At 43.3% G+C, this 24,989-nt stretch overlaps 3 protein-coding genes across 3 annotated transcripts in view; all 3 read left to right on the top strand.

Moving 5' to 3' along the window:
• The first annotated feature begins 1,057 nt into the window (after positions 1 to 1,057).
• On the top strand, positions 1,058 to 3,713 carry LOC306709748 (uncharacterized protein). The gene is made up of 2 exons (XM_079178016.1): positions 1,058 to 1,107; positions 1,229 to 3,713. The coding sequence occupies exon 2, from the start codon at positions 1,312 to 1,314 to the stop codon at positions 1,693 to 1,695; it is 384 nt and encodes a 127-aa protein (XP_079034142.1). The 5' UTR covers positions 1,058 to 1,107; positions 1,229 to 1,311; the 3' UTR covers positions 1,696 to 3,713.
• Positions 3,714 to 7,847: 4,134 nt separating this feature from the next.
• Positions 7,848 to 18,813, top strand: ccnf (cyclin F). The gene is made up of 17 exons (XM_079176887.1): positions 7,848 to 8,032; positions 8,814 to 8,965; positions 9,091 to 9,197; positions 9,308 to 9,375; positions 9,500 to 9,696; positions 10,000 to 10,053; positions 10,368 to 10,472; positions 10,729 to 10,806; positions 11,260 to 11,414; positions 12,237 to 12,401; positions 12,621 to 12,744; positions 13,035 to 13,215; positions 13,369 to 13,456; positions 14,530 to 14,629; positions 14,731 to 14,864; positions 16,337 to 16,515; positions 16,803 to 18,813. Exons 1-17 carry the CDS (start codon positions 8,020 to 8,022, stop codon positions 17,249 to 17,251), a joined length of 2,349 nt encoding a protein of 782 aa, XP_079033013.1. The 5' UTR covers positions 7,848 to 8,019; the 3' UTR covers positions 17,252 to 18,813.
• A 1,721-nt stretch (positions 18,814 to 20,534) lies between these two features.
• Positions 20,535 to 24,989, top strand: part of abca3b (ATP-binding cassette, sub-family A (ABC1), member 3b) — a 32,197-nt gene continuing 27,742 nt past the window's right edge. The window contains exons 1-3 of the mRNA XM_079177687.1: positions 20,535 to 20,788; positions 21,857 to 21,955; positions 23,940 to 24,186. Of these exons, the coding sequence (XP_079033813.1) occupies positions 21,902 to 21,955; positions 23,940 to 24,186 (301 nt within the window). The 5' untranslated portion in view covers positions 20,535 to 20,788; positions 21,857 to 21,901. The remainder of the gene's footprint in view (positions 20,789 to 21,856; positions 21,956 to 23,939; positions 24,187 to 24,989) is intronic.

The following is a 24,989-nucleotide window of genomic DNA, read 5'->3' as shown; positions in this document are numbered from 1 at the left end:
TTTTTTATACCTGCAAAGATGACTTTTTAGACCTGTAGTGAGGTCAGATATTTTTTGTGACACAGCTTTCATGCATAGCAAAGAGGCATGTTGTGTCATTATAACACATTCCTCCTTAAACACACTCGAAACCACCATTCTCTCTGCTGGGATTTGTAGGAAAACAGTACGCATCAATTCCGAAAGCCATTCAGCAGCAAACTGCCACAATCAATATTAAGTTCACAGTTCATTTTCAAAAAGCATGGAAGGAAAAAAGAATTGAAAAATCGAGTAATGCCTGAAGATAAAAACATAGACACACATTTATCCTTCCCTAACATAGCGTTTCAGATGTGGAGGAGGGAGGTTGTCTGGATTGATTTTCTCTTCGTGGAAGAGAGAGATAGTGAGGGGATTAAATACTACTTGGTTACCTTCCATGCAGGTCTGGCACCAGCAGCGTGTGTGGGTGGGAAAGCAGTGCCTGTGTATTTCTCTCACGTGTGGCCACACTGATTAGTTTATAGACTTACATTATAGAGGCATTTGATGTCCTGCTGTAAATCACCGTCTTCAGCACGGAGGAGTGTGTGGGTGGTCATAGGATTTCTGTTTGCTGTTGGTGCAGTGGAAACACCGTCACTATGTAACTGTCATGTGGAGGTGGCCGTGATTGCACATTTGTGCTGTTGTGGTGCGAGGTGAGATGGAAAAAGTTACTTTCCAATCTGACATTTTGTGGGATTCCCCCCTTTTTTTTCTAATTTCCAGGCGGCAGTGAGCTTCCGTATTCATCGGGGGAGGCTTTTACACTGCAGGAAAAGAAAAGAAATGACTGCAATTGAAAGTCAGCGATTGGGAGATGAGGAAAAGATGGAGCAGTTAACTCTTCTCCCCTCCCCCTTCCTGTGCAACGTCAAACCCTATTCTCTCTGCTTCAATGATTGACGTCACACGAAAGGAGACCAATCGGAGCACCCAGACTTCCCTGTTTTTCTTGCCCAGCTCCTCCCCTTGCCATGGTCCCGTATATATCCCCCGCCACTACATTCAGCAGAGTGTACAATGTGCTGCCAGAGAGCCGGCAGAGAGACAGCAAGAGAGGGAGGGAGAGAAGGGGAAAGTGTGAGTGGATTTCAGCGCTGACTTAGAAGCCTTCATCTTCAGTCATTTCTCCGGTGTCTTAGAAAGCTCCTTCTCCTTTCTCTCTTTTTGTGCCTTCCTCTATTTCTTTCTGCCTCTCCAGGCCAGAGCTGACTGCGAACGTGATCCAAGAGGCCCGCACACGCTGCAGCCTGGCTTCGGGATCCCCCAGCTCACAACATCAGGATGGGCTGTACAACAGGCCACCTGGCTTGCCAACCCCAGACCAACACGGGACAGGAGGGTCAGGCCCTGGAGGCTGGCGGGGCCAAAGTCCCTGAGGTGCTGTCCTCTCTGGAGCGTCTGTCCCAGGCCACCGGTGGCATGGAGAAGTCCTGGTACCGCTGCATCTTTCCCTTCGGAATCATCTCTCTGGTGATCGGCGTCGCAGGAACCGGGGTGACCTACACCTATAATGACCTGCCTCAGACGAAAGTGGTGTCGTTGGTTCTACTTGTCATGGGTCTTTTGCTGTTGCTGACGGCCACTGCCTGTTGGATTGTCCACAAGAAGAAGAGAAGGAAAAAGAAAGAGGGAGGCTCGTTCACCTCTGAGCAGTGTCCCCTGTGAAGCACATGGGGGAAAACAGTGGTAGGAACTTGAAAGTAGAGACATACCAACTGCTGGGAGCTCAAGGGTTGGCTAAAGAAGCCGCCACTTCACCTCCTCCCAGCGCCAAATCCCCTCTATTCTTTATCACAGAGTTTTGGCTCAGCTCATACCGGAGAGAACTTAAGCTGAGAAATCATAGAGAGTGGAAAGACAGTTAGGCAGGAAGTGTCTGTAAAGTTTGGACCATTTTGGATTGACAAGGAGGGATCACCAATGCCTCACACGCTCTTTTATCATCAGACGGCAGGTGTCCAGTGTCAAAACAACCTCAGAGGAGACACACACAAATATGCATTGCACACTACATGCATATTTACACACACGGATACATGGCCCTCGCGGTCCTCGCTCACATATGCACTAGCGGTCACAGTGGGAGCTCGAGCAGACACCTAACACGCTATGCAGAGCTGCTGCCGGATTCAATGCTGGCGTCACTAGGCACGTCAGTCACAGCATTCCTCTTGCCAGGACAGGTGACTCTCCAAGAGGCCAGAAGTGGGCCAAAGACGGCAACCTGATACCCGGGCCGAAAGAGCAGGGCACCCGCGTCAGTGGCCAGCGTCATTCACTCGTCCTGTGACACCGCAGCAATGTGTTGGGAGCTTTTTTTACGCAACGGGAGAGTGGAACTTGAGTCCAGCAGGATCTTAGTGGCATCTGTGTGAACGATGAGCCGGAGAGGGCAGAGGACCTGCTGGGGAAGTGGAAGGTGTTTGTGTGTGTGCTCAAATAAAGATTCTGGTGAACTGAAAGTCTGTTGGACCTTTTGGGCTTCGCTACTGAGAAGCAAAAGATTTGCACATGTAGCCATGTTCACGCCAAGCGAGAGGAACTTCTAGTCAAGCAACATGTCTCCGAAAAGGCCTTTTGTAGCTTCAGCTTCACACTACAAAGGAGCGGGGCACTGACTTTTCTGATTGCCCTCCTTTCAATGTGCGCACATTTACGCCCAGCCTAGTGTCTTCGTGGGGCACCTCAACCTCACACAGGACAGGCCAGGATTACTGAAGGACACTACCCGAGGGGACATGCCACTGTAGGGACACTTTGACTGATCCTGCTCCCCTGGGGCCCCTCCCGCTTGGTGCCTTGAGCAAGCACTCATGGAAAAAGGCTCTGTCGCATTCCGCCGTTTCCATCTGAACCCCTGAGAATTTCCCCCCCCTTGTTCCCTCTCTCTCTCTCTCTCTCTCTCTCTCTCTCTCTCTTTACCCCAACAGGACTCTCCTCATTCATCCCACATGCCTTCCTCTATCCTAAATCCCCAGTTTCTGACTTGATCTCCTCCTTTCCCCATTGTTATATAGCCCAGCCACACACACTTAAATGTAAGGCTCATAGTACACAGACATTTGTCTTTATCACTCCTTGCCAAAGAAAATGTGATAGTTTTGCTCTCATTGTGGAAAGTATTGAAAATATGGTACAAGGCTGTGGATACTGATTACTCTTTGTGCTCTAAGTGTCTCTGGGGTTTCCCTTTCATGTACTTTTTTCTTTCGGAAAGAAAGAGTGAATGTAGCTGCGCTCAACTCCACGGCTGTGAATAGGTGCTTTCTGTTGCTCTGTGGTCTCACAGGATGAGACACACTATGGCTTTTTTAGTCTTGTCTTAAATATTCTCGCCACTGAATGTAAAACATGGGACGGAAAATACAAATCACAGAAGTAGAAAGTGCAAATCACAGCATGTTTAGGAGCTGAAAGGAGTCCAGTCAGTTTGTCTCCATGTGAAGGACCGCGCAAAAGCACTCCATTACCCTTGAGAACTATTATTGATCACTGTTTTGTCGATTCTGGCCGCCAGATTGGTGACGTTGCAGAGTAAAATGTGTCTATGCATCCAGAGGTAGCAGTTAACACACAATGCCAAAGACCGCCCTGGAGGCCAGCTGCTTCAACATGCAATCGATCAGTCCTCTCTCACACATGTCTTCGCGGCTCACTGTGCATTTAGATGTTCTGTTGCATACTGGTTGTCAGCCAAACTCTATTAAGCTAGTAGAAGGGGGGGGGGGGTAATGGTGGAAGACAAAAGCAGAGCTTGGGAAGTCATTCCTTTCACTTAAAGGTGGGAGTGGGGAGCTATCCCTGCGGTCAGATCCGGTTGGGATCCGTCATCCTGAACAGAGCAGTATTATTCTTGGGGGATATAATGCATTACTGGCAGCAGCAGTGAAAATGCCAAGATAATCGATTTGTGTAGTAAGTCCTCTCTGAACCTTCATGTACTGGCAAAACGACATGATGTGTATGTTCCTTTTTTTTTAGCTCAGTGCAGTGTAGTAAATTGTGGTTGCATACTTGTACTTGTAGCTGTATTGTGACAGTGAGTTGACACTAAATATTAATGGCAGGTGACCAGAATTAGTTTGATAGAGATGTGAAGTGATTTCCCTTCTGCCTTTTGAAAAAACTAAAGGGAAAGTCTACTTCGCTCTGCTGCGGGGGGGAAATACTCCCCTCACCCAGTAGACAGCCACGCTGTCTGCCAACGCTGTTTGTCACGGGCGAGTGACACGAAATATGTCTGTTTGTGTGCCCTCTAATATTTGGTGCTGTATATATGACAATTTTATATTTTTACTGTATATTTTTACTTATTTGTTGTATTAAATAAATGTTACCTGAACTGAACTGTGAGATTCTACTTTATTGCCTGAGGTGAAAGTCCCCGAGTATTTATTAAATACATCACTTTGTAGTAAACCTGTTTTCTTTGGGAGATTATTCAGAATCATCCAAAGGGAAGAGGCGATAAGCTCTCTCACGATCAATCTAGTGAGGAGAAAATGAACTTACAGTGTTTTTACTTTATTTTGAACAGTGTGCACATTAGATTATAGTTGTCACCTCACTTAACCATGTACATAGAACATTAAAAAAAAAAACATCTTTGGTTGACGAGACCACCTCAGCCTCCCCTGTGCTTGAAATTTCGATGCTGTATATAGACACATTGCCATGTGCTGCCAGCTTGAATGACTTGGTCAGATACCCAGAGACATGTGTGATCCTTTGGTTGTTAGGAAAACAGGCGGGCCAGAATCGAGCAGAATAAATGACACCCCCTACTGGCATAACACAGGCAAACTACCCACACATTGACAAACCTATTATGTGCGTTGTCATCGCACAGGCCTGCCCAGCTGGTTCAGTTCACCAGGAGTTTATTTTGTATTTCATGTATTTGGTCATTCAGTGCTGGGAAACGGCTTTGGGTGTGGAGGGAGCAGTGTTTAGGTCTGGATAAAGAGGCCGACGGGGGGGCAAAGTGCAGATGAAGTGGAAGTGGTCAGCTGGACTGCTAGGGTCAACACAGATTACAGGAAACCAGATGGGAGCAACTCATCCGCCTCTCAATCTCCAGAACTTGGCTTCAAACCTGAGCATTCAGTGCTATTTGGCTTTTTATCATCGTTTGAATTATGCAAAGCTGATATCAGTTTATAGTGCAAAGCCAGAAAAACAGACAGCACGAAGTGACATCACAGAGTCTGGATTTGATTCCACGCCGGGGCCTGATGACTTCATTCATGTTTTATTCAAATTCCCGATCAACAGCATCTGTGCAAAAATGCTGTCTTATTGAATTAGTCACTGCCTGCTGTGACATTTCCAAATGAAGCTTTTGTTACATTTAAATTCTGCAGCGGTTTTGGAGACAGGTGTGGATGGAAATCACACTGGCCAGACAGTCACATTAAATCACAGGCAAAAATGAAATTAAAATGCAGTCTCAGTGTAGATAGTGTGATAGAATCAAATGTGATGAGAAGCTATTGGATTTAATCACTCACACACTTAAAGAGAGTACGGAGGGGACTGTCACATGCACCGAACGCTGATTGTTTTCGATCATTTCTGGACATTGCCAATCAAACAAAAAGATATTACAAAGTGTTTTTCTACCCCCTCCATGAATAACCGTACTTCCCATCTTTTATCTTAATCTCCTCAACAAATGTCCGCCTTATATACAACAAAAAGCTTTTTTCAAAATGTGTTCTGCTCTGTATTTCATTAATGAATACCGTGCAGCATCAGCAGCGCTCCTATGAAGTCATCGCTCTCACATCAAACCCAATTACTTCCTGTGGGAGGCGGCAGCTTTACAACAACACATTTTCAGAAGAATTATGCTATAAATAATGATTGCTCAGGGAGCAGAACTGTAGACTTGGACCCACTGTTTTGTGAGCACATTGTGCATTGTTTTATTGCTATAATTGTTTTCAATTTAGGCTGAAAGCACCAACTGATCGCTGTCCCCATAGCCATTACTGGTCACTTTGTGTTTTACTGAGAAAATGGTTGGGGTTTCTATGGAAACAGTAACTCCATCCAATTGACGATGTCACAGCCTCTGCCCCGTCTGAGGTCACTCACAAGATCATTTAATTATACAACACTTCCAGTAGATGCAGCAAGAATGACATGCCTCAATGAATACAGAGATAATTTGAAGACATGTGTTTTCTTTGTTCACCATCACACATAGGCTGCTGTTCACATTTATAGAAGAACACGAAGAATTGTATTAATTAGGCTGTGAAATATATATAAAAATATTGTTTGTTTCAACCATTCAGTGATTGTGGTCACATTGAACTAAAGGTATTTCAGGTGATGATGAGAGTGGATGAGCTGCAGATCAATAGAGAGCCTGAAAGGAACAAATGATTTCTCCTGGCAGTGTACTCTGCTCCTTTATTACCCGCTTCAAAAGACCAGCAGTGAAGAGGACACTATTCAGCCAAAGTCTATTCCCAATGGGGATCCAACACAATGGTTTTAATCATCCTGTCATTTCTGCAATTTCCTCCAAGGCAGCTGCATCAGAGTCCAAACCAATCTGTGGCTTTTCTTTTGAAATCTCTGCTCTGTCAAATACTGATGACATTATACATTTTAAGTGTGTGTGTGTGTGTGAGATGTGCGAAAGAGCAAGGCAACCGACAATATGATTTCCTACTGTGCTTCATTACAAGGAACACATCAATAATCTTATTTGTACCACCAAAGTTTTCTTTTCTTTACATTTTATACATTTTTGCTGTGGATTTCTCTTGATTAACCCTAACAGTATCACAGCAATTTAATATGCACTTTCCGCTTCATATTCTGTGGCAAAGTCTGCAAATGCTTATGTGCATTTGGCATCATCTTTGACCTCATTAACACTTCTAGCTCTGTCTGACAAGAGACATTTGACAGCAGTCATTCATTTCATTATCAGTTCCGTCCGGGGCAATAGCTACAACTGAGGGCACAGTGATGGATTTCTTTAAGACTAAATATCGTAAAATTCACTCTAAATTGATCAACAGGGATTTGAAAGCTTTTTAAAAACAACATTCTGACCTTAATGCGGGGAGATTAAAATACAATTTACAGAAATGATCATCAAACGGCTTAATGAATAAATATAATGTTAAATTTTTTTGTCAGCTTAGCCAAAACGGTCAAAAAAATCAAGTAATGCTCACTTCACGAGCAATCTTTTTTTGTGCTTTTTACATCCAACATTTGTAATCTCACCGTGCCATGGAGAAACACAGGCCAGATCAGTTCTAAGAAAACAATGTGGTACCAGGAGCCGGTGTTCAAAGCACTTTCTCTGCTTGATGTCGGAATAGTTTCGGTGTTGCCATAATAAAAAGTCATCTCTGGATTTGTTCGACGCTGTCCCTTTAAACGGGGTACCTTTAAACTGCATTTCCTGTTTAACTACATTTCCCACAATCTACAATAAATAGGCGGCTCTGTAGACGGGCTTCATAATCAGGTCAACCAATCATATACATTCACTGGCGAGCGCGTAGTTCGAAATGGCGCTACGTTGTCCAATGATCTTGGGATATTGTTCAGTTTATAAAATCTGGCCAATCGGTACTACCGGTCTTGGTGCTAACCCAATCAGAGGGCTACAATGTGGTAGATGGGCGTCACCGGGTCTGACCAATCAGATTGAATCTTGCGTTTAAACGGTGAACGCGGGCGGTGCTAGAGTAGCTTTGGGGGCGGGTCCAACCAAGTGAGGACTCGTGCTTGAATTTGAATTCAGGCGAACAGCTAACAACTTGTTAACATTTTAGCCAACTACTACAGCACACCAGAGGCAGTGAGCAGTGGTGTAACACTGTAACAGTTGAAATATTCTGCACGTCTTATATGTGTGTAATAATTAGCTAGTATCACCGTAACGTTTGAATCGCCGCTCAGTGCTGTAACATTAGCTACAGGCATCGCTGTTTGAGGAGGGATACTGCACTTGCAATGAAAGCGGGCGGTAAGTAACTTAAGTCCACTTAAACTAACTCTTACTACCACACATAAGGGCACGACGTAATGTAAAGCGAGTGTTTGTGAACGTGCGTTTAATTCTCGTAATTTAACAGAGTTAGCACTGGTTATTACCTCCTAGCCAACTCCAACGTTAACTCGGGGTAACATTAGCCATGGGTACCTTCTGTAAGAAACTAGTTTCAAATGGCTTAATGCTGGCAGTATGTGTGTCCCTCCTGCACTGTAAGCTGTGCTAATTAAAAAAGCAATAAAATAACTCATTTTAAACTTGGTAGTCGTGACCTAACGTTAGTTGCATTTGAAGCTCAGGAGGGAAATTTGGGCGCTCACTTGGTTTGACTTTAGTCAGACGCTCAGCTCGCCGTCGTTAGAAGGCTGTTAATGCTTACAACACTTTATTAATACGATGTTATAAGCTTGTTATGATACTTTTTTTAGGTAATTATCCTTCCAGGAATTTAAATATTTGAGCATTCAAACAGAGAGTTTGAAGATGCCGTACGTTAGGCTTTTTTTTTTATGTGGAGCCATAACCTTCACCGTGGTGTGTGTGTGACTATCAGCTACTGGCCTGCTTTAAATAAAGTACAAATATTTATTTGACATTAATGTGAGAATGAGTTTGTGGGCCTTGCACTGAGATGTGAAATGCTTTTGGATGATTGTGTGTGTGTGCACTATATTGCTTCTTGCACCCATGCCAAAGTATTGGAAACTTGTTCTTGAAGTGTCTTAACTTTGAACTACCCTTTTTCTGTCCTTAGTCCACTGCCGTTGTTCAAAATGCTACACTGTTCCGGCTCGGAAGCGTGTGCGTAAGCGGACCCCATCCCTCACGTTGCTGTCTCTACCTGAGGAGGTCCTCCTCTGTGTGCTCCAGTGCCTCTCCGCTGAGGACCTGCTGTCTGTCAGAGCCGTGAGTAAACACACCGTGCACACTGTAACACTACTACCCGACCTCTAGCGTGTGTGTGTGTGTGTGTGTGTGTGCTGTGTCATCCCACGTTTGGTGATGGACTAATTGTCTTGACCTCTGCACAGGTTCACTCCCAGCTGCGGGACATTGTTGACAACCACTCCAGTGTATGGGCCCGGGTCAGTTTCAGGGACACGTGGCCATCCCCCAACACCTTATGGCTGTTTGAGAGGTACACTCACTTCTGTCAAATACAACAAAAAAAGCACCCAGCTCCTGAAAAACAGATGTATTTCTTCTCTTCTGCGTGAGTTTTAACCTGAAACATCGATCTTCTTTCAGAGCTGCTGATAAAGGGAATTTTGAAGCTGCTGTGAAGCTAGGGATTGCTTATTTGTACAACGAAGGACGTAAGTTAAGCACTACACAACAAGAGCATCCTGGTTAAATTAAGGCCAAAATGAAACTGGGACGTGAAACCCTCTTGATGATTTCCACAGCGCCTCACTCTTGTGCCTTGTTTCTCTCCACCAGCGTTGTTGAGCGATGAGGGGCGAGCCGACGTCTGCGGCCGCAAGGCCTCACACTTCTTCAGCCTGGCAGAGAGCCTGCGCTCTCCCACGACGGATCCCTTCATCTGGGTGTTTATTCGCCCGCCGTGGTCGCCCACCGGCAGCTGCTGCAAGGCCGTGGTGTTTGACCGTCTCAAGGCTGAGTGTGACAACAACGTGGTAGGTTTGGCTATTCCCATGTAAGAGGATGGAGGATGAAGCTGCATTCATTTTTTTTAGCACGAATAATGTTCTTAAATTGTCCTTTTCTGTTCCTTAATGCAAATATGAGGTCAGACAATATGATGAGCTTCAATGCTTTTGTCATGACACCACCAAATAAAGCTCTAAACAAGGCTGATCTTTTATTGCCCAGCATTCACGACTCTACGACTGTAGAGCAGAATGCACAGTGTTTATAAAGTAGATAATTCAAATTATATCAAGTACGTGTTCATTAATTCATTTTCCTCTGATCCACAGGAGAAGAGAGGACCCTTGTTGCACTGTTTGGCCCGAGTTTTGCAGCTGTTTGAAGTGAGTGTACCAGTGAGACTGACTCGGTCTCTGTTTGGGTGTCGCCAACCAGGTTTCTATTGGCCTCTGGTCAAAGTGTATCGCTCACAGGGGGTTGTTCGACTAGTTATTAACGGCACAGGTGGGGTAGTTGTTGTTTTGATAGTATGAACAATGACTTCACATCACTTCTGGTTGGTTTTCCGTTATCGCGTCACACAAGCATTAATGCGTCGACGAGACGATGTTTGACCGCTTTGTTAGCGTCTAAGAACGGAACACTTTGTTTAGTGAGGTCTTTCACTCACATCTGGAACCGTGTTACCTTCTTCCAGGGCAATGAAAGATGCTCGGAGGCCGTATCTATGTTGGAGGAGTCGTCGCAGGCTGGCTGTCTACAGAGCTCCTACATGCTGTGGGAGCACAACCGGAAAGCAGCGGTGAGTGAGAATCTCTATTTAGTTTTCTAATCGGAGTTAAACTTTAACACGTTGACCTTATTTATTTAGGCCACTGTACAGTTTCTCCATGTCAAGAGTTCATACATGCATTCAATTGATTAAAAGACTAACAACAAAACACAGTTTTTATTGATAGTAGCAAGTATATTCATTGAGAAATGAGGTCAAACAAGAGATGAATTTGTGTTTTTAAAATATATATATATATATATATATATATATATATTAATTTCAGGTGGCAGATCCAGGCAGGTACCTCCAGTGTATCCGAACCCTCAGGGACTATGCTGGCAAAGGATGCTGGGAGGCACAGGTGTGTGTGTGTGATTGAAGACAGAATTACCAGCATATTGATGCAGCAGTCGATTTAATGTCTTGTGATGTCCTTCTTTGTCTTTATTGGCCCTCGGTGGTTCACCGTAATGATGCAAAAGACACTGATGTGTTTTCTCTTTTGATGGCTTTGCATCCGTCATGTTTTTGTTTTCATTTGTCTTTCATTTTCCACTCCTCTATTTGTCCAGAGGTGTTAGTTCTTATTGAAGCATATCTGACAGTGTCAAGAGATCGCCTTTTCAAAGCTTTGCCCAAGCTGCTCCATTGAATCAAATTCGACTCATCCCAATCACAAGCTCTGTAATCACAGCAGCAGACTCTTGCAGTACTCTGCCTCATTGTTTATCGCGTGATCAAATTCAACAAGCTGTCAAGCCATTTACAGCCGTTCTGAAACATTTGTTGAACGGATGATGTCGTCTTTCCGCAGCTGTCCTTGGCTAAAGTGTGCAGCGGTGGGAACCCGCTGGGTCTGGACTCAAAGGCCTGCTCTGACCTGGTGGCTCAGCTCTTCGGTTCCTCTAACCCGGCATCACGACGCTGCTCTCAGGGCATCCTGAGGCAAGGCATCAAGGACACCATGAGGTACACAGCACCTCCACCATGATATCACTGGCATGCTCACAGATCATTGTTGTATTATTATCCGTCTAGACAATTGAATGGTCCTGTTAGTCATTGCGATGACTCACTGTGTTCTGATCACCCTGGCTTTCTTTAATGACATTACTGAAGAGTAGATGTACCAGAACAGCAGCACGAGTGGCTTCTCAGAGAATAAAGTGAAACACAAAACACAAAAGCCTTCAGGGAGATTTCAAGATTTTACGATCAAATAATGTCTGCTAGTTTAGGGCCTCCACAAGCCAGTCCACCAGTAAAGAGATATATATATATATATATATATATATATATATATATATATATATATATATATATATATATATAGCTCCATTATGATCCATCTTTGTGTAAAAGGGCTGTGCACACCTCGCGTATGAAAATAGATAGAAGACAGGCCTGCTAGCCTGACACACAGGCTACATTAGAAGCGTAGCATACGCGGAGTGGTTTGCAGAGCGTCTGCTGCAACACTAAGCTTCCGCTATAATCAACTGGCTGCAGCAGGCAGGCGAGCAGGGGGTCAGTTGTGCATATGCTCAACGGAGAGCCGCTCCACAAACGTAAAAATACGCCGTCTTGTATTTATATTTGTACGTCATCTGCACAGAAATGGGTCATAAAATGTCTATATTTGAATTCTTTATTAAACTAGGAAATGACATAATGACTGACGATGAGAATATTGGCAATTTGTTGGCATTCATTTTGCCAGAACCAGTTAAAGACTTTTTGCCCTATGGTTACACTGTCATTTCTTCAATTTCTACTTGTCTGCCTGTCCAGGTACATCCTGGTGGACTGGCTCGTGGAGGTGACCACCATGAAGGATTTCTCCAGCCTGACGCTGCACGTGACGGTGGGTTGTGTGGACCGTTACCTGGCTCTGCGCTCGGTCCCCAAGGCTCGCCTCCAGTTATTGGGAATCGCCTGCATGGTAGTGTGTACACGGTGAGAATGCACACATGCCTTTTCATTCTGACATGTTTATTTATTTCACTTTTAATGAAATGGTTGTAATACAGTTTTTTTTCAAGGGTTTATGTTTTTAGGCTCTTTTGGGAAGTTAGAAATAGTTTAAGGATCCTTTATTTTTTTTGGGAATAAATACATTTTAGTTATAGTTTAAAATCCATCTTTTTTTTAACGTTCGGTTCTTTTTGTTTTCAGCTATATTAGTAAAGAAATCCTGACCATACGTGAAGCCGTCTGGCTCACAGACAACACCTACAAATATGAGGACCTTGTTCGAATGATGGGGGAGGTCGTCTCTGTGCTGGAGGGAAGGATCAGGGTGAGTACAACCAATGTCCTCGTATATTGTAGAGGAAAGAAGACCCCGAATAGTCGACGTTTCAAACTTAGGAGCCTGATTCAACCGCCAATCTCAGTCCAATCTTCGCAGTAGCGGAAAAACGTTTTTTTTCTTCTTTTTTTTTACTATTTTCCAGAGATACATAAAGATTAAACTAAGGGGTGTCAATGGCCCCAAACGATGTCAATTCTTAGTGGCGATAAAAGATGTTAAGAACTGAATTTGAACCTTTTTGAATATAAAGAGTGGTTTCATGCACTTCCCCTCAGAGCCCCACGCTGCTGGACTACGGTGAGGTGCTGCTGTCGCTGCTCCCTCTGGAGAGGCGGACCACTCACCTCTTCAGCTACGTCTGCGAGCTGTCGCTGCTCTACTCCGCTCTCGCCACGCCACCGCCCTCCAAACTGGCCTGCGCTGCACTACTGCTTACACGAGCGCTACATCACTATGGTAATAACACACACACACACACACACACAACACGCCTGTTTGACAAGCACTGTATCACCCGTTAAACACAGACACGGATTGCAAATAGAGTTCACAGCCTCAGTCGAGTGTTAAGTTTACGTTGACTTATGTCTGCTGTCTCCATCTCTGCAGCTCCCGTGTGGCCCAGCCAGTTAGTCGACTACACCGGCTTCTCCAAGGAGACCCTGGCCTCCCTGTCTGTGCTGCTGTATGTCAAGTGGTAAGTGTCTCCACTTCTCTCATCATCATCATCCTCATCCTTCTCCTCCCGCTCCGTCACCCAGTCTGTCGAGTCACAATCAGCACACATCTTCTCAAATCATCGTCCAAACAGTCTAACCCAAAAGCTAATTGCCATTGTTGCCGCGGAAAGTCATGTCGGCTTTGTATTTTGCATTGCATGTGTTATTTTCTTCACAGCCGAGAACAGGAAGATGATGCTAATGGACTAGAAGTATTAATAATAACTGAAAAAGCGTTGAATAAACCATGTGATCACGGTGGTTCACTTTTCTCTCTCGTGAGCCTTTAAAACAAACCAAAGGGAACTCGTAACCCCTCATCAAAGCTTCCATATTTCAAGAGCCGTGAGTGCTCCCAACAAAGTGATCTTTACCGTCTCAAACGGTTTAGTTTGAATATTTCAAAAGGCCCGAAGTGGTAAAACGATACAGTATCAAAAGGAAACGTTGCCCAAAAACTAAACGCAATCTATCGATTTAGAAAAATGATCCACTGTGGATACAACGTTAAAAGAATGGTGGGGTAAACACACTATATATTTGACTCTAAGCTACAGAAAATGCCATTAGACACCTCTCAGTCCAGTTTCAGACTGTTACTGTACCTTCATCATGCTTTTCCTCCCATGGATTGGTGATTTGTACACTGTTGTCAGCAGGATCATATAGCCACAGTGATTAGATGTAAGATTGTCTATATTGTCTGGTGACCAAGAAAATGGATGGCCATTAAGGTATTGAAGCCCCGAGAGAGCGGCGGAGTCATGAGAGAGAGAGAGAGAGAGAGTGTGTGTGTGTGTGTGTGTGTGTGTGTGTGTGTGTGTGTGTCCATCAGTGAATCACCAACTGAGTCACACAAACGTGCCTCAGGGTGAGTCACTTTGGTAGGTGAGCGTGGTATCGACAAACTGTATTTCTCAAATGGACAAGTAACGAGATTTGTCCCCAAGAGCGGATTATGAAGATGCAGCAAAGCAAAGTGGATGAGACTCACTCATTGTTCTTCCCTTTGTCTCCTCCCCCCCCACCCTTTGCTCTCTCGTCTCCTCAGTTTCAGTGACGACGTTCCCAAAGATTACAGGCACGTGTCTCTCACTGGTGTTAAGCAACGGTTTGAAGATGAGTCCTTCCAGCACATCAGCAAAGAAAAGGTAACACAACACACACTTTTTTTTTTAAAATTGTAGCACAGCGTGTCTCTCAATGGTTGTCTGAAACGGGTTTATTGATATGATTTCTTGGCTTTGACAAGGTGATGGATTTCAAAGAGCTGTGTCAGATCTTGGAGATTCCTGAGGTGGAGCCTGAGATGGAGCCTCCCAGTCCCACCGGTCACCCAGCGGACATCCACACCTTCCTCGCCTCTCCGTCCAGCACCAACAAGAGGTAAACCAGTAAGCAACACACAGATTCCCCATCACAACACACTGGGGCGAGGTGTTATATTAAAAAAATAAAAATAAAACAGCAAGATAGCCACAAGAAACACTTAGATATAGATCAAATATATTGATGCATATATTGTGCATTGCTGTGAACACTCGCACATTCTATGTTGCATAATGCAGTATAGCCCGCTGGCCCCTAGACGTCCTTCTGTTTCTTTATTAAGTAGTCCTCCTGTGAGAAATCTCACTCTTGCTTCGCTTGCATTGCTCTCTAATGGCACTGAGCCATTGGGCCACTGTTACTTTTAATCCCATTGTTTTATGGTGTTATCCAATATGTTCACTAACTTATATTTAGTCACTTTTGTTACTTTAGTTTGCACTCTCTTCTTACAGTCAGGGCCTGGACTTTGCAGAACAAAATAACTTGTCTTGATGATAATGCGAATGACACTTGTTTTGTTTTTTTATATTGGCATTGCTCCTCTTAGTACTATCTCGCTGTATTTGATCCAAATTAGATGTAGGTGACACAATCTAACAAAAATAAATCTGTAATATTTATCTGAGCAGGAAGTTAAATGTTTGTTGCTCTCAGTCAAGTGATTTCAGAAAATTGTACTAATTGACTGATGACATCTGAGACCAAATGAAGACGCTGTTAAAGCTACTGTTCTCGACAATAGGCCATGGCGATATGGAGAAAATCAGTTATTACAATATTTTTGGCCAAATACCTCAATATTTCAAGGGTTGAGTTTTAACAAAATATTTGAGACTTTATAAAAGATAATGTGGCTATAATGACTAAGTTGGTTAATGCAAATAATAGAACAATCTGGTAAGTCCAGGAAATGTCATTACTTCTGAAACTAGGAAAAGATAACAGTTCCTCCATATTTTAATCTAGTTTCATATCACTATATCGATATATTGCCCAGCCCTACGTGATCGTATTGCTCTAACCAATATCCCAGATGAAGACATCTCACAATATTTGTATTGTATTTACATACTAGGACTGTGTTGACCAAAGGAATCCATAGTCGTCTAACTCGAGTAATTGGAAATTGAAAATAAGTAATTCGGCATGAAAGAAGCATAAAAAAAACCAGACTAATCGATCTTAGTCGACTGAGACCAAAACCAGTGATTAGCCGACAAAGAGGAGGCGGCCCTATTACATACTGAAGCTCCCAGGTCTACAACACGTGTTGAACATGAAATCAACACATCCTTCAGTATTCAAGGCACCTGTGTGACAGGACGTGAGGAATTCAGCTACTAGAAACAACTAGTTTCTCTCTAGAAACAACTAGTTTCTCTCTCCTTGCTCATTTGGCAGTTCTGATCCCTGCCGAGGCTCCCGTGCTCGGCAACAGACAGACGGACTTATTAAACTTTTGTTTGTGCCATCTGTGAGACGCTCCGATGACTCACTCTAACGCACTCTCTCCACTTCCTCCCTAGGAGACGCGATGACGCCATGCAGGCCCACAGAGCCAGCTTCGTGGCCACACCCACAGCGGAGCTGTCCAATCAGGAGGAGACGCTGCTCGGCGACATATTGGACTGGAGTCTGGACACTTCCTCCTCCGGTTATGAGGGGGACCGGGAGGAGGAGAGCGAGGGAGAGAGAGACTGCGATTGTGAGTGTTGAGGGAAAAGAAGGCAGTTTCTCTGCAAAGCATATACATTAAGTAACCCATATATATGCATAGAGAGGAGAATAATGCATGAGTCATTCTCTCAGTACATTAAGCAACTCAAGAGGATGCGGCAGTTGAAAGCATAATAAACCAGCACATTATTCAGGCTTACTGTCGTGGACAAATGACGATGGTAGCTGTACAGTGCGTCAGGCTCTCTAGTTTGTGTGAACGTAACCCAAAAATGATTCATTGTTTTAAACTCGGACGCTTCTCTTTTTCCACAGCCTCCATGATATCCATCAAACTGCACTCGCTGACTGACGCAGACGAGACACTGGAGCACTGCAGAGCCTTGTCCAGCGACGAAGAGAGCTTCTCTGAAGCGGAAAAGGAGGTGAGCAAGGACCGCAAGGAGGAGGAGCCCCTCTCCTTCCCGACAGACCGCCACAGTTCAGGGTACTCCTCCGTCCAGAGTGTCAGCCCCTCGTCCACGTGCTCCTCCTCCACCCTCATGCCTTGCACATTCAAGACCGTTACCGCTTCCCCGGGCACCGCCTCCGCCAAGGCCCAGCCAGGCTTCCGCCTTTTGGTGCCCATGCAGAGGCCCCGGGGCACCTCCACCAGACAGGTGAAGAGGAAGAACTCGGCAGCTCACAGCGGAGGTGAGGTGGAAAGAGAAGAAGAGGAGGAAGGAGACGAGTATTCTGCCAATGCAGGGTTTCTGAGCCTATAGGGGGGGGGCTCAGTTATGATCCGTCAGCACTTTTCTTCAGTTCTCAATGCTGTTACCGGTGTCAGCCCGCACTGAGCCGTCAATTGCCTGAAGATCAAGATACTTTCAAGTGAGGGAAAACGAACGAATTAGCAGGAAACTCGCCTTTCTACCACGTTTCATTTCATTTACACGTTTACATGACATGGCACAATAACATACCTCCCATAAACCAAGCCGGTCGGCTCTGAAACCACTGGAACACGACTCGACTCTCCTCAGGAACCTTTCTGTTGCTCCACAGCCTTCTGCAACAACCTATCTCAGATCTCAGATCGCTGTAAAAGAAATGAAACCTCGTGGGCTCGTTTCGGGGGAGGGGGGAAAAAAGAAGAAAGTGTTCATTGTTCAAATCACATTGTGCTGAAATCTTAAACATAGCTGTCATGTTATTGTGATTGTTTTGGTTATCATAGTGTCTGATACGCACTGTCTGTACAAGACGATCTTGTAGTTGGTGAATGTCATCATCCAGGTGACGACTGTCTGTCACCTGGTTGATGGAAATATCTGCATCTGAAGCCTAAAAAAAAAAAATGATTGTATGAACTCTTTGTTGGGTTTTGTCCTTTTTTAGTTCTACGTGTGTTTGCCAAAGGTACTGTTGTGGTGTCACTCACATTTTCAGGGGGCATCTACTTCCATAGAAACAGCTGTGAAATTACTTTTCTTTTAGTAGTCTGCGTCTTCTAGAGTGCATATACACATTTCATCCATATTACCCGAGGAAGTTAAAGATAAAGTGTTCTCTGCATAGATTTAAATGTGCGGATATCTACCCTACCAGTTTAATCCATATTACCTAAAAGACCGTTAGCGCACTAATCCCATCAGGAACAACATGTGTTAAGATGTTGACGTTAAGGTGTGCTGATAATGTAACCGACCAAGAAACACCAGCTGGATGAGTGTCGTACAAACCGTAGCCTATCGTCCAGATGTTTTAGTGTGACACCGTCATTAACTAATCGGCTCAAATGTAACGGGGCCCTCGATGCATCGTGAAACTCTTAACATGCCGTGAGTGATAAGTTGGACTTAACCCACTTTTCCTCCCGTCGGAATTAGGTCTAGCACTTTTATCAGCACATTCAATGAAATGTAAGAATTTCCCCGCTTGAACAATCAATACGTAAGTGTTTTTGGATGGATTTGCTTTGCCTTCTTGGAGTGAAAGGGAACTTCAGACACTAAAGGAACATTTTCTTTTTACCTGACGGGGTTTTGAAAGTGCTGTATGCCTCATTCAGGACACACAAGTCTGTGGCTGACTGTAAATCCATTTTTAACTGTTATGCCTGGCTGGTTATAACCTGTTTTATAACCTATGTTTTAAAAAAATGTACATAATACTATATGTATACATGGAGAAAGACAAAGGAACATGCCACTACTACTTGAAATTGTTTTCGCTTCATTCCAAAAAGGCAGTTCTCTTTGTGAAACTTGTGTTTTTCTACAGTACAGTGTTTTCTCTATCGACCTGTGATGTGAATATGTAATTTTGTATTGAGTTTAAATAAAATAAGCCATCATGCAAGTTTCCTTTCAGTGTTTCTTATCGTGCCACCACGCAAACACACGGTTTAATTTGTCATAAAATGACTCTAAATGATTGTTCTTTTCCTTAACAAACTGCTTTTGTTGGACTTAGTGAGAACTCTCAGCAACATGAATACAAGATGTTTTTTAAGAAGAAACAATTAATCCTTAGATTAATTGTTTCTTGTGTTCAAGAGCCATACCCATAGAAGAAGTTTATGTCACAACCAAACCTCAACTAAATAATTTAAATTCAAGAACAGCTTAATTAAGAACTCAACAAAGCGGACTAACTGTTGACTAAAATAACTGTCTCAGAACTTTGTAACTTTCCCTTTAAGTAGAACCAGACTACATGGACAAACACATTATATATAATTTTAGGAAAAAGTTATCCCTGTTTATTTTCCAACGTGAAGGTCTAAATGCTGAAATTCTGGTGAAGAAATACTGAATCCTGTTGGGAAAGTCATGAGTCTAAAGATACTGGAATCAGCCTGTCAAACATAAACTCTCAGGTTGTTAAAACACATATATTTCCAGGATAGATTTCCGAGGACAGGCCCTCCATCTTCAGTTATAGCTATGGCCCTGCTATTAAAGTGCCACCGATTTTACTCGTAAAGTTCAGTTTACTTCTCACCCTTTGACAGCCAGTGTGTGTGTGTGGTGGGGGGGGGGGGGGGGGGTACGGGACATTTTTATGTCTTCTGCAGCTCTGGAGGAATTTTTCTAACATCTGAGAAAATAACCTCAAGACTTCAAAGCTGTGTTACAAACTGGAGGAGTGGAGTTTGAAAGATGAAGTCCTTCACCAAGCAGGGACACTCTAATTAAGAGACATTGAATTGCACGAGGGAAACTGGGATCCAGACATTTTGAAGTTTCATAATACGGACTAAATTCACGACATTTCAGCTGAAACGATTTAAACTGATTCTTGTTTACAACTGTCCGTACAGCTGGGGCAGCCAAACCAAACGCTTCTAAATAGCCAGCGGGGAATTAGAGAAAAGGAAACTAGAGTATGGCTTCAGCATATATTCTACTGTATGTTCTACTGCACATCCTAGTTGTCGACTAAATGTAATAAAATTACCTCTGTCTTGGCACAGAAACTAATATTTTAGCATTTCTGCCTGTTCTGTTTGTTTCATCTTAATGATTGACTTTATACATTTTACATTTGCATCATAATCTTTAAAGGGGACCCTTAATTCTGTCGGTTTTTAACTTTAATTATTTACAGATTTACACACAACATAATATTTTAAGTGGGCACTTAGGCCATGCATTGTATTAGAGGTTAAAAGTATTAAATTAATTCAAATTAATCTGAATTAAGTATGTCACATGCAATGTAACTGGTTGAAAACTACACACTTACTATTGTTTGGCCTGTTACTCCTTAGATTTTTTCTGGATATATGACCAACAATCCCAAAACTTGAAAGTATTATAATATATAAATAACATAATAGAGAAAATGATTGAAAGCAATACAACACAGTTATGTCAGAAACAACGCAGAAGGGCAAAACCACTACTCGTACTAAAATTGTAGTAAAAATGTAAAAAAAAGTACATATTTCTTGTTTTCTGTGCGCCCAGCTGTTGCGATCACGTGACACTCTGCTCCCACTGTGATCACGTGACCTGTACTTTTGCACGATGAATACACGGGCTAACGTTGATACAGTAGCTGGTGCAATGTCATCGCCTCGCTAGCAGGCAGCGACCTGGAGGGTAAGAAGCACCCGGGCAGACTGACGTGCTGGGCTGCACTACTGCGAGCAGAGCCTCGGCGGTGTCGGCGAAGGAGGAACCCCCGCAGTGATGCTTTTCTCATCGGTTTGACACACAAAAAAGGAGGAATTGTATTCACCTCGACAGGAAGAGGGACCGCAGTTCGGGAAGTTAATGTGCCGAAGCCTGCTTTTTTTTTTTTTTTTTGAGGTAATTTGACACATTTATGTCTTAAAGTTGCTTCGGCGGGGACATTCGATGACGTATGGGGTGTCGAATGGTATAATTTCGCGTTGTATTTTGTAAATACCGAGCTTTGTTTCTCGGCTCCATCATTAGCATTCGTCAGAATCCTTTGGGATTGACGAACAAATCGATCGTCCAATCAGAAGGCCCCAGACGGCTGTGTTGGACCAATCAGAGAAGAGCAAGGCAGGTTCCGGTTAATCAGGAAAAAGGTCCACGTCTGTAATGGCCTTATTGTTTTGCTAAAACATACTGATTGAGAAATGGTTGCCCTAAATAACTTAAATTACATGGATAATACATACAAAAGGAAAAGGACGTAGCCTCCCAGAGTGTGATATTCAGGCAGTTCCAGTATGACCAGTTTGATTACATTATGAACTCAAGCGCTGTGCTGTGAAATGGGACTCCAATTAGGTCCCACAAGACTCCCATGAGGCCAGTTGTAGAAGCTTTAACAGCTCGTATTTATTGATCGTCCTCTTTGGACTGTCCCTAGTTAGGGAGGTGACTACAGAAGTATTAGCAAAAGTTATTCTCGTGACATGTGAGTTTATTATCTGTTTTATCAGCGTCTTGCAGTCCTGTTTCGACTGAAACAAGAATCCCCATTGGCCTGTAACTGGTTCAGCTTGTGGATGTACATTTTTTTTAATCTTTTCCTTATATAGGGATGGTTTTAGTTTAGGTTTAGTTAGCATTTTCTTGCTGATGTCAACCTTTTCATTTAATTGTACCACTTAGACCTGTTTCCCTTCCCCTATCATGTGATTTTCTTCACTCATAACTTGTTTTGTGTACAGTGCCGGGACATAAATACAACATCATGCTTATCACGTTACTGTCGATTGCTCAATTTCACTTCTCTTATTTGTTTTCTTGAGTTATGCTAAAAAGAAACTGAGACCCGAAACTTTTACAGTCGTCACTGCGGTGGGAAGCTGTTTCGAAAACGCAACTAAGCTTCAAGAAACCTCCATACAAAGATTGAATTGTACATTGAGCTCTAACCTCAAACCTTTCTATCTCTAGCCACTGTAGAAGGCTGACTGGACTGCGTCCTGTGTACCGCCCAAAATGGCTATCGTGCGACAATTCGGACTGCTGTTGTGGAAAAACTATCTTCAGCAGGTGAGTTGGAGGGGAGGTGAACCTACACTCAGCTTGCACGTGTCCTTGTTTGGCGCCGACATCGTTTTGCGACTGTGAATCGTCAGAAGTATTGGTGTTTACCGAGCAGAGGCCTGCATGACAGTATTTGCTAAGTTATAGGCTCATGGGACGTCATAAATACAGTGAAGTGACTAACATTTGACAACTTGTGATGTTCGCCAGCGACATGGAAACTGGTTGCCTTGACCTCAGCAATATACAGAGTGCCTGCACTGTTGTTGTGACTCGGGCTCCAGCTAGGTCAACATGTTGGTGGCTGTCACAAGCTTTTCCAAGCCTTTTATGGCTGTTTTTAGGGGAACGGATTCATTATTCTCACAATACAATACATGAAATGCAGCCGTAGCCTCTGAGACGATACATTAATAGAATATCAACAACAATAAAATAGAACAAATTATATAAAAATAGAACTAAAGGAAAACTAACTTATATTTACTATATACTGTTTACATACAGAAATATATATTATCCTTTTAGTTATTTTTTTGCTTTACTTTCTAAATTGTGACATAGATCATGTGACTTTATCATGAGACATTATGTAACTATAGATCCATGTGTCTATACTGACATAAACAAAACTGATAAACATACATTTTAAGGAAAAAGGAAAAAGGGGATGAAAAGATCAGAGTAGTTTTATGTAATCTGCAAACACTGGAGATGCACATGAACTTCTTCGACGTTGGTTGACATGTCAACACACAGCTCAAAATACCCAAGAAAGCCGTGACGTTGGCAGTTCATCTGAGGTCTGAACCATTATGTGGTTTATTGAAAGGCGCATCATCCAGTCTTCAGTTTGCAGAAGATCGGAGTGTATTTATTATCCGTGCCAGTGTGTATCGGTCTGAATGGCAGCTTGCATAATAATTGAATTGGCTATCTGCTGCGTAGTGTGCGTGGTTGCTCCATCACCCTTTATCCGCTCCCTGCTGCGTCTAGAGACTACAGCGACTCCATTAGGACCAGGCAGGAAAAACTCCATCTTGGCTGCAGAAAAACACACACTAGAGTGCATGTATACCAAATATAAAGCATTACTTACTTTGCGATGACCTTTTATTTCTGGGCCACGCTGCTTTTTGTGTGGTGTCCTTATCCCCCATGGACAACCGGCTACATTTAGAAAAGTTGAGGTCATGTTGACATATTTCCAGCTCAGCAGGTTTCCGTTCTTTTCAAAGCGCTCGACTCATGAATGTTATCACTCTACTTGTTCTTTGTTTTACAACGGCATGTTGTCTAACCAGAGCAAAATGAAAGATTGTCTGAACCGAAAAAGAAAATCACACAAGTAAATAAAAGACATAACATAGTGCAAGTTGAAATACAACAAATATAAAATATTTATACATTTGTGGGAGACATAATAATCTGTGGTTGGGATCTCTGATTGTAAAAAAAACAACAACAATATCAGCTAGTATTAAATGATACGGTACCGGTAGTTCTGTGTGTCAATACTGATCGCAGAACAATATTCGCTTTCATTCCTTACTTTGATGAGTGTGTACATATTTTCAACGATGCATAAAATGGAGCGACCTCAATGAGTGCTGAAAGGGGAAGGTTGATATTGGCGCCCTTCTGGGTTTGACTGTAATGTCCTGAAACTGTCCAAGTCACTTTGTGCTCCAATCACTCAACAGTAGGAGGCCGTCTGTCAACTGTCTGTGAAATCATTTCTGAATAGTGATCGATGCCCAGACCCCATCTTGACTTAAAAAATGAGATGTAGTCAGCATTTTCAAAGCATATTCAAAATTAGGAAATGAAAATAGTTAATAATCTCAATATCTTTTCAGTCTGTGCCTCATATTTCAGCTCAAAATGTTTTTTTTTTATCCTTAATTTTACACCCTTGAACCCTAAGCTTCTCATTCACTCTTCCTTTCTTTCCTCATACACCTCTATCAACGCTATTCTTGCTCTCCAGAAACGTCAGATCCTGGTAACTCTGGTGGAGATACTCCTGCCCCTGCTCTTCTCTGGCATGCTCATCGTGCTACGCCAGAAGGTGCCTTTTAAGGACTTCCCAAATGCCACGGTCTACGAGAGCTACGCCGTTGACACGCTACCAAACAGCTTGTTTCGAGGCTTGCAGCTGGCCTCCGTGCCCAGTACCTCCAGCGTGGTGCGTCAGTTGACAGAGGATGTGCGACGCAGCCTGATGCTCTCCTCAGGTGTGTATTGGCGGCAGGGAATGGGTGGCAGGTTTCAGCGCGACGATGTAGGCGTGTTTAGCACATTAGCTTAGCTTAGCATAAAGACTGGAAACAAGGAAACGGCTAGCTTCCTCCAAAGTTAAGAAAATGGGTTTAATAGCGCAACTGAAGCTCACTGACAAACTTGTTGTCTCTTGTTTTGTTGTTTTTAAAGGGGGTTATGTGCAGAACAATTTGCTAAGCTAAGTTTACAGGATGCTGGCTGTAGCCTTATGTTCACGGGACAGATATGCAAGTGGTATTTTGGCATGAAAGCAAATAATTACATTTCCCAAAATGTCAAACCATTCCTTTCACATGGCCATTCTCCGAACGTAACGCTTCATAAAACACGTTTACATTTCAGTGACCACATTTTAACCCCAAATCTTAAATAGTTTGCCAAAGTTTGTTGGGTATTACTGAAAGGAATTTAGATAAAATATAGGAATGGGTTGCTTCTAAAACCTGGATACTGTTGCAGCAGAGCCTAATGTTTACATCCCCAGTTTGAGCTGTTAGTAACACCATTACTATCAGTGAAACAAATGCCACAGACTTCACAACAAGTCGGTCTGGAGGTGGTATTACCGGTTCCTCTGGAAAACAGCCCTTCATGAGATCAACAGGCCGCACCCTTCTCTCGTGTCAGGCTGTATCACTGGGAGGTTAGATATGGAAAGAAAGGAAGCTCACACACTTTAATATCTTACCCTCCTCTCTCAGGACACCTACACTCAATTCTCTCTTTAATTCACACACTCGCACCTCTGCGTGACCAG

The sequence above is a fragment of the Pholis gunnellus genome (genome assembly GCF_910591455.1).
Source record: "Pholis gunnellus genome assembly, chromosome: 17".
NCBI lineage: Eukaryota > Metazoa > Chordata > Actinopteri > Perciformes > Pholidae > Pholis > Pholis gunnellus.
The sequence above is the reverse complement of the archived record's forward strand: the minus strand, read 5'-3'. Positions and strand labels throughout refer to the sequence as shown.